This window comes from Bos javanicus, chromosome 10 (genome assembly GCF_032452875.1).
Source record: "Bos javanicus breed banteng chromosome 10, ARS-OSU_banteng_1.0, whole genome shotgun sequence".
In the NCBI taxonomy this organism is placed as follows: Eukaryota; Metazoa; Chordata; class Mammalia; order Artiodactyla; family Bovidae; genus Bos; species Bos javanicus.
This window is the reverse complement of record NC_083877.1, coordinates 44,701,169-44,710,224: the sequence shown is the minus strand read 5'-3', so window position 1 is coordinate 44,710,224 and position 9,056 is coordinate 44,701,169. Positions and strand designations below refer to the sequence as shown.

At 44.2% G+C, this 9,056-nt stretch overlaps 1 protein-coding gene and 1 long non-coding RNA gene across 2 annotated transcripts in view; one reads left to right on the top strand and one right to left on the bottom strand.

The window, feature by feature from the left end:
• Positions 1–588: 588 nt before the first annotated feature.
• Positions 589–8,823, bottom strand: PTGDR (prostaglandin D2 receptor). Its single transcript, XM_061430987.1, has 2 exons — positions 7,162–8,823; positions 589–2,774 (listed from the first exon to the last, which is right to left on the bottom strand). The coding sequence occupies exons 1-2, from the start codon at positions 8,005–8,007 to the stop codon at positions 2,535–2,537; spliced, it is 1,086 nt and encodes a 361-aa protein (XP_061286971.1). The 5' UTR covers positions 8,008–8,823; the 3' UTR covers positions 589–2,534.
• Positions 8,228–9,056, top strand: part of LOC133256160 (uncharacterized) — a 183,008-nt gene continuing 182,179 nt past the window's right edge. The window contains exons 1-2 of the long non-coding RNA XR_009739112.1: positions 8,228–8,310; positions 8,823–9,030. This is a non-coding gene — a long non-coding RNA (uncharacterized LOC133256160). The remainder of the gene's footprint in view (positions 8,311–8,822; positions 9,031–9,056) is intronic.

Below are 9,056 nucleotides of genomic sequence, written 5' to 3'. Positions count from 1 at the left end.
CTTGACTTCGGTATCGTCTCACTGTGCAGTTCTGACAACCCTACAGAACTACCCCAAGTTAGGGTTAGTGACAACCCTACCCTATGTAACCCCGAGTTCAGATTTTCTCTTCTAATGGGACTCTGCATGCACATTTATTACTGGGATTTCCATACTCTGTTGTAACTGTTTACATGCTTATCTCTCCCACTGGACAAAGAGCAACTTATGGGCCAGAACTAAGTCTTATGTACTTTTTTCTTCAGCACCTAATTCCCTGGCACAAGGTATCTGTCAATTAAAACTTATTTAATAATATAATGAATAAATTAATGAGGATCATTGAAAAGTTGACTTCTGACTTAACAAGGATTTCATACAGATGGTGTATCTACATTGTGACAGAAAGAACCACTAATTCCTTGAATAAACATATGCAAAATTGTTTAAAGTAATGTATTTGCTAATGGGACAGTCTATAAAAACCCATTCTATTAAACTGCTAGAGAATGAAAGGCTGCTGGTAAACTTTTACTCAAAACAATGAAACAAAACCAAAACATGAAATTCTTTTCTTTCATTTGAAGAAAAGTAATTTTCTTTGCAAAATATTATAAAATTATGTTTATTGATTCATCTGGGAACTTTTCAAATGACCTTGACAATGATCATAACACTTTCCAAAAGGAGAGCATAAAAAAATGAACTTCCTCTGACAATAAAACACACAGGTAGTTACACATTAAGCACATAAGCAAGAGTTAAAGTTGAAAACAAGTGTATTTTGCATCACATCACACTCTCAATTATAATTTGTGTATTCCTGTATTTGACCATTTCACAGTTTTGGTACACACAAAAAACACACACATATTTCCAGGTTAATACCACCTCTGAGATAAACCAGAGGTAAAAGCGGGGCTGCTGCTAACTCTGGTCTTTGGAAGGGATGGCTAAATGGGGGTCTCAGGCTATTCAAACATAGCTGGTTCTCCAGCTCAGAGTCTGTGTTGGGTATAAAGGGGCCCCACAGATGCCAAAAGCCCTCTGATACCCCCGTGTATTCTTCTACCCAAGGTGAAAGTTCTTCCCTGCAAGCTGTGTCTACAGTCTCTTGTTTGGTTTAACAGCTGCAGCTGTATTTCCCCCACTTTTCCCTTTTGGTCATAGTGTTGCTAACATTTGTAAACATGTACAATTAAATGTATTCTTAAAGTGCTTGGCTGTGCTCCATCTGAGCCACATCCTGCTCCAGCTTGAAACTGTATTTCTCAGGAACCTCCATAAGATCTTACCATCTCCACCAAGGGCAGAATATGGCTTTAACAGGTAGCTGTTAAGGTCATCGCCACCATGCTCAGCTGAGGCTGACTGAGTCCCTGTGAGCTTGTTGCTGTGCTGAATGCCCCGCTCTGTTATAGCCATTTGTAGTAAACATGCTTTCTGGGAAATTATACATCCCAGTCTTTCAACGAACGATAAATCCCTCCCCACCAAGGAATCCATCGATATGATAAGCCTACAAAATTGAAGTTCCAAAAAACTGAAACATTTTGTAGCCCACTCCCAAATTTTCATGCCTACGGACACCCTCCAAATAAGAAATTGGACTTAAAGGATAAAAGGCATTTTTTTCTTCTTTGGATTGTAGACCTTGCCTCGCATTTACTTATTTATACCTTTGGCTCTTCACACAAGGCAGTGAGCCTTCTCTCGGGTTGGCCAGAGAAGGATGCTCCAAATGCCTGATCTAGTTACATTTTCACCTCCCTTTTAGGAGGTGCATCTCTAATTCAGGCTGTAGTTGAATCAGTTGGCAAAGATAAGACTTAATTAGGGGCAATTGTGATACACAATAAACAAATCAAGTTTCGCTAGAAATAAGGAGAATAAGAAAATTTAAGAACAACCTATTACATAATTGTAAACAGTGGTGTTTCTTCTGGATTTAAATAAAGACCCAGAGGCCTAAGGTCTCCTTAAAAAATTAGGGATAACAAGTACAAACATTGGAACAATCACTATAATTGCTTTAAGACTTTAAACACTGTTTGGGTTAGTTGCTAAGTTGCACTGGACTCTTTTGACCCCATGGACTGTAGCCCATCAGGCTCTTCTGTCCGTGGGATTTCCCAGGCAAGAACAGTGGAGTGGGTTGCTATTTCCTTCTCCAGGGGATCTTCCCAACGCAGGGATCGAACCCAGTTCCCAACCCAGAGAATGAACCTGGGTCTCCTGCTTTGCAGGCAGATTCTTTAGCAACTGAGCTACCAGTTTAACTGGTATAACTCAAAATGAAAAACTATTATAACTATTATTAGTTATAATAATAATAGTTATTACGTTATAACTCAAAATGAAAAACTCCACTGAACTGATTCATGAATACAGAGGGACAACACATTAAGAATGAACAAACAGTTTTGAAAATACATTTAGATATTTTGTTATGGAACATACCTTTTATGGATATAAATTATAAGATTTTTTTGTGGCTCATGGTTCTTTGCAGAAGATGAGATGTATTCTTGAGTTTATGAGAGAGGATAACATAGTTATAGACTGGATTCCATGTTAGTTTGGCAAGAATTGCTGTGCCAATTTCTATATATAAGGGGCCTTATGAAAATCTTGCGAAAAAACATTCGAAACACTGATGTTCTGAAAATGATGAAAATCCAAGGGTCCACAATTGAGATCACAGAGAGAAAGCGCAAGGCTCGGAGGTCTTCAGTTTCTTCAGTGGTTCCATTTTGCTCAGGAACAGCTTTAAACGCTCCATAGTAAGCACGATACTGTTTTAAAGAAAAACATTAGATTAGGATAGCAAAAGGTCTATGGCTGCGATAAATTCCCTTACTTCACTTAGAAAACATTATTTTTCCATAAGAATATGGCAGTTTGCCTTGGGATATTCATTTTGGCCACTGTCATGGATGGGTGCAAGTGAGGAGCCAGGGAGGTGCAGGTCCTCCTGGAAGCCCCAGGCTAATCCCTGGAGCTACCCTGCCGGCAGTCAGAGCAGAATTAGCGTTACCTGGCCACGCAGAACTAGCGTTACCTGGCCGTGCAGAGGAAGAGCTGAAGTGGGACAGATCCAGTCCACTGAATTGTCTACAAACAGGGTCACCAGACTCCCAAAGATACTAAATTTCTTCCCTTCTTTCTTCTGCCTCCTTCCTGTTCTTGATTCTTAGCACAGAAATAAGTCACACGTGAAATGTCACATGTGTGGAGGCACCAATGAAACAGAAACTTCCCTTTCTCTGAACTTTTTTTATTGAAGTATAACTGATTTACGATGTTTCAGGTGTACAGCATATACATATATACACACACACACATAGATGCATATATATACACATACACACATATATACATCTATGTGTGTATGTGTACATATATACATATATATGTGTGCGTGTGTGCATATATATATCCTTTTTCAGATTCTTTTCCATTATAGGTTACTATAAGATATTGAATATAGTTTTCTCTACAATACTGTAGGTCCTTTATCTATTTTATATATAGTAGTATATATCCGTTAATCACAAATCCCTTATTTATCCCTCCCTCCAATTTCTCCTTTGATAACCAATTTGTTTTCTATGTCTGTGAGTCCATTTGAAACAGAAACTTTTAATCAATGTGAAAAGACAGGAAATATTCCAGTGGAGGGGCTTCCCAGGTGGCGCTAGTGGTAAAGAACCCTCCTGCCAATATAGCAGATGTAAGAGACATGGGTTCGATCCCTGGATGAGGAAGATCCCCCGGAGGAGGGCATGGCAACCCACTCCAGTATTCTTGCCTGGAGAATACTGGACAAAGGAGCCTGGTGGGCTACAGTCCATAGGGTCACACGGAGTCAGACAAGACTGAAGTGACTTGCATGCATGCATGCATTCCAGTGGAAAGACAGGAGACAACTCATGTAAATTAGTTATTCTTAGCACAGATGCTTATCTTTCTGTGGTTGGCATCCTCTTGTCAGACTAGGAAGAAACCTACAACATTCTAGGCAATATATTCAGGGAGAGAAAGATAAGCCTACATACCTGTGCCCAGCCACTCCTATTGTCTTGCTCTTCCCTGAGGTCTCTGGCTTTTGGGTAGCCCTGCAAACTGCCTCATCCCTTTCCTGCCATTCAGTCAACACTGCTGTTTTGACCAGCACTGCAACTGCCTCCCACTTGGTTGGAGGCCAACTGCTTTTTCTCAATACCCTTACATCACCCAAGCCCACTGAGATTTTTAAATTTATAATGGGACAAAATAGACGCTAATGGACCAGAAAATATGCAAACTCAACATTAATGGGAGGGGATACAAATAAGTGCACAGACCAAACCCATTCAAGGCAGTCAGGGATATGAGAAGATGTATGTTCCCATAATTGTTTCCTTACCTTTTAATTCTTTTTTCAGTAGAGCATTTCAGTAGGCTCAGATACTCCCATCTAGTGCACTTAGGAAAACAGAGGTTATCTGGAAGCCTTCCCCCATTATAACTGTTCAATAACACAAAGAGTAATAATAATGGCTAATGCCCATACAGAATTTCATATTCCTAGGCACCATTCTAAGCATTTTACTTTAAAAAGTTTGTCTCATACTCACAAAAATCCTGTTAAGTATGTTCATTATCTCCATTTTACAGATGTGGAAATTGATCATGTGCCCAAATCCTACCTTTTTTCCAGGCCAACCTAAAGTATTACCTCCATCTCGAAGACTCTTTGAAGTGATGGTTAAGCTCATCAGCTTTACAGTCTGACTATCCAGGTTAGATAGAATCCTCTCACTGGCTATGACATTTCAAGCAAGTTACTCTGTTTCTTCATCTATACAATGGGGACAATCGAACCTATTTTCCAGCATCGTTACAAAATTCGAATGAGATAATATGAGTAAAACCTCGAGAACAGGTCCTTGCATATAATAATAATAATTCAATAATTAGCTAGTATTACTGTTTTATCAATTAGGAGTTAATCCTTTCCTTTTCTAAACTCTTTTCTGGCCCTACTCACTCCCTCTCACACCCTGGATTATAGCTCTGTGGGCAGATGAGAGGTTTTTCTTATTTTAATTCCCTGCAATGAATTATAGTGCCTGGAATGTTGTAGGTTCCAGATCTGAGATGAATGAGTAAATGGATGGCAACAGGCTACACACTTCAGTTGATTGAAAAAGGAAACACTTCATATGACTTAAATCTTTATATTTGCTCCTTTCTCCTCAAAGTGGAGAAAAATATAATTCTTACTATTTGAGAATGCTTGATTAGTTGGCATCTGGGTAACTGAACAATGTTTAAATTATGAAGACAAATCATTTTATTTCTATTCAGTATTCATCAATATCAATTTTCTTGCATATTAAGTTATTTTAATTGATATTTTCAAGTCACTTGATTTGTATTAGAAATGTAATATTTATTCTATGAATGGCTTTTTAATTTTATTTATTTTGGGGGTTTACTGAAATTATGACAAATTTGTTCACTCTGATAGTGATCAAAATACATACTCTATTCAAGATATCTGTTTGAACACCATGTAGACTTTCAAAAAATTTCTGATGATCAATAGTATTCCCTAGAAGATACTTTATATAACTGCTCCTATAAGAGAGGGTTGACTAAGAAACATACTCAGAATATACAACAGGCTTGTTTAGAGAATGCAGTCCATTACAGGGAAAATCAGATGGGAAGAGTGCCCTCTGCTGAAACTAGGGATCCATGAAAAAATGTTGCTGTTGCCAGCTCTCTGGATACTTAGCCCTGATTTGCTAACTCCTGCTTCAGAGTGTGGTTCTTCAAATGTGATCTCTACATCAGCAGATGAAGTGGAGGATGCTGAATTCTTCAAAAATGTCTGAATCAGCAACTGGAGAACAGGGCCAGCCAGCTATGTTTTTAAAAGTACTGCTGATGAGTCTGAGTGTGCTAAAGTTTGAAAACCATTGCTAAATATCTCCACCTATATCTTAATCTCTTTGTTTATATAGCTATATATTTATTTATTTTGGGGAGTTCCGATCCTAATTCAGACAACTATTGGCCCAATACTAAGACCTTCATTTAAGGGGGGAAAATCACATTATATGTCACTTTCATCTACCCTTGAAAGTAATGTCCAAAACTGCTACACTGCCATAAGAAACTTAACTTTCCTATTCACATAAGTCTCAGGGCTCCAAAAACATGGACTTGACAATGAATTTATTTAAACGTTGTTCATGTTGAACAAGTACACTGTGGAGTCAGGAGAGAAAGAGGAGCAATACTTCTAGCCTCAGCCACTCCTAGAAGTCTTAGCAGGGATCACAGGAGGAAATACCTTCAAAACGAGGAAGTAATTCAATCTGCACCACCACCTGCATCAGTTAATTGAAACACAAAATAATGGCCCACCTCGCTTGCCAAGGTAGAAACAACACCGGTCGAGACAGGTTATCAGAGCGTCACAACTAGTTGAAACCTTCCTCCACACCTGCTAGTCCAAACAGCCTTTCCGCCTCTGCAGCCACCACTCCCTGCAGCGGCAGCACGGGAAAGGGCGCCCTCCACTCCTCAAAGTTTACACACCAGTTAAAAAAAAAAAAAAGACTAGACTAAACCTACGCTTTTAGTCACTCGCGTCTGCAAATCAGTTTGGCAGGATTACACCTTCTCTTATTCCCTTTCCATACCAACACCGGGGGCGGGGAGGTAGGTGGGGTGGGAAGAACGCCCAGATGTCATTTGCGCATTTCTGATGCCACTAAAATCATGGGCAGGTGTAATGATATAAAACCTCGCATAGCCATTGGAAAGTGGGAAAGGACTCGTACTGCCGAGGAGAAACCAAGTTCTGCTTCCCAAGTTCTGAGGTGCAAAAATGGTCCTGAGACCTTCTCAGAGCACTGGAGAGGTTCTGCCGGACTAAGGGGACACAGTCCGGTTCCTGCTTTTCCTAAATTTCTGTGGCTTTACCTCTTTTCGCTCAACAAATCGGATTCTATCTACTGAGGACTGCGGAGGGAACGGAAACTGATCCGCGGAACGCGGGAACACACCCTCCGGGGTCTGGGCGCAGCTTCTCTTGCACCGCACCCAACACGCCCCACCCGTCCCTCTCCTCTCCTGCGGCCCACCGCGCGTCAGTCTCCTGCAGCTTTAGCGCGGACAACTCACAATTAAAGGCAGGGAGCACATGGTGAAGAGCACCGTCATGAGGGCTAGCAGCAGGAGGTGATCCAGCTCCTCCAGGTGCAGCGGGGTCGCCTCCCTCTCGCCGGCGCCCGGCTCGGCGCGTTCCCTGGAGCCAGGGCGCAGGAGTCCCCGCAGCCGCAGGTGCATGGCATAGAGGTTGCGCATGGCGCTCAGGTTGCACAGCACGATGGCGAGCACCAGCAGCAGCATGAGGCTGGCGTAGAGCACCGAGTAGCTCAGCACCGACAGCGAGCGCTCCTCGTGGACCATCTGGAAGAAGCACCAGGTGCCAGGGCAGTACTGCACAAACTTCCCAAAGCCCACCAAGGGCAGCGCGCAGAAAGCGAGGCAGAAGGCGCCCACCACCGGCGCCACCATTGCACCCCGGCGCGGGGTGAGGTGCCGTCGATGGAAGAAGGGGTGCCCCAGGGAGAGCCAGCACTCCAGGGCCATGGCCAGCAGCTGCAGCGTCGAGGCGAGCCCGAAGAAGGACATGATGAAGGCGAAGGCTTGGCACAGAGAGCTGTCCGATCCGGGCACCAGCTCCCGCAGGCTCCGGTTCTGCGCGTAGGCGGACAGCACGAAGGGGCTCACTAGACACTTGCCCAGGAGGTCTGTGATCGTCAGGCCGAACACCAGCACGTAGAAGACGGAGGGCGGCGGGCGCGGCGAGCGCGGCGGGCACGACCCCAGACCGGAGCGCGCCAGGAGTCCCAGGGCCAGCAGGTTGCCCACGAGGCCCGTGCTGAAGAGCACCCCGCCCATCGTCGCCGAATTGCCCTTCTCCACCGACGTGGTGTTGTGGCAGCGGTAAAACAGCGGCCTCATGACCGGCGGCCCGGCGAGCCGGAGCGGAGGCTGCGGGAGGACCGGGGCCACGGGGGTCCGGGTGCAGAGAAGCCTCCCGGCCGCTCTGCGCGCGTCTCGGCCGAAGAGGTTGCGCCGCCGAGGAAGCTCCGTGGGCGGCGGGGTGTTTCCCAAGGCGCCTCCTATCCAAACTCTCTGGTCACACCCCGCCCCTCGGGGCGGGACGCGCGGAGGGGTGCGCAGCTGCCAGTGGCTTTGCAGGACGCTCTGGGTCCTGAGCAGAGAGACAGACCCTCAAAGCCCAGAGTCGGGGGACAAAAAGAAGTAGGTAGCCTCTCAGCGTCCAAGGCCATCCCTTCTTGCGAGGCAAGAGAACGTACTGAAATGGAGGGGAAATTAAGCGGCGGCCACGAGGGTGGAGAGGGGTGAGAGGAAGTGGTGGTGGTAGGACTCTGAAGTCGAGCACCGCTGGGGTGCTCAGAAAACGCGATACTACTTATCTTTTATTTACTTATTAAATTAATTTGTTTATTTTACTTTAAAATATTGTATTGGTTTTGCCATACATTGACTTGAATTCGCCCTGAGTGTACATGTGTTCCCCATCCTGAACCCTCCTCCCTCCGCCCTCCCCATCCCATCCCTCTGGGTCATCCCAGTGCACCAGCCCCGAGCACCCTGTATCATGCATCAAACCTGGACTGGCGATTCGTTTCACATATGATATTTTACATATTTCAATGCCATTCTCCCATATCATCCCGCCCTCGCCCTCTCCCACAGAGTCCAAAAGACTGTTCTATACATCTGTGTCTCTTTTGCTGTCTCGCATACAGGGTTATCGTTACCTTCTTCCTAAATTCCATATATATTCGTTAGTATACTGTGTTGGATGTGAGAGCTGGACTGTGAATAAAGCTGAGTGCCGAAGAATTGATGCTTTTGAACTGTGGTGTTGGAGAAGACTCTTGAGAGTCCCTTGGACTGCAAGGAGATTCAACCAGTCCATTCTGAAGGAGATCAGCCCTGGGATTTCTTTGGAAGGTATGATGCTAAAGCTAAAACTTTGG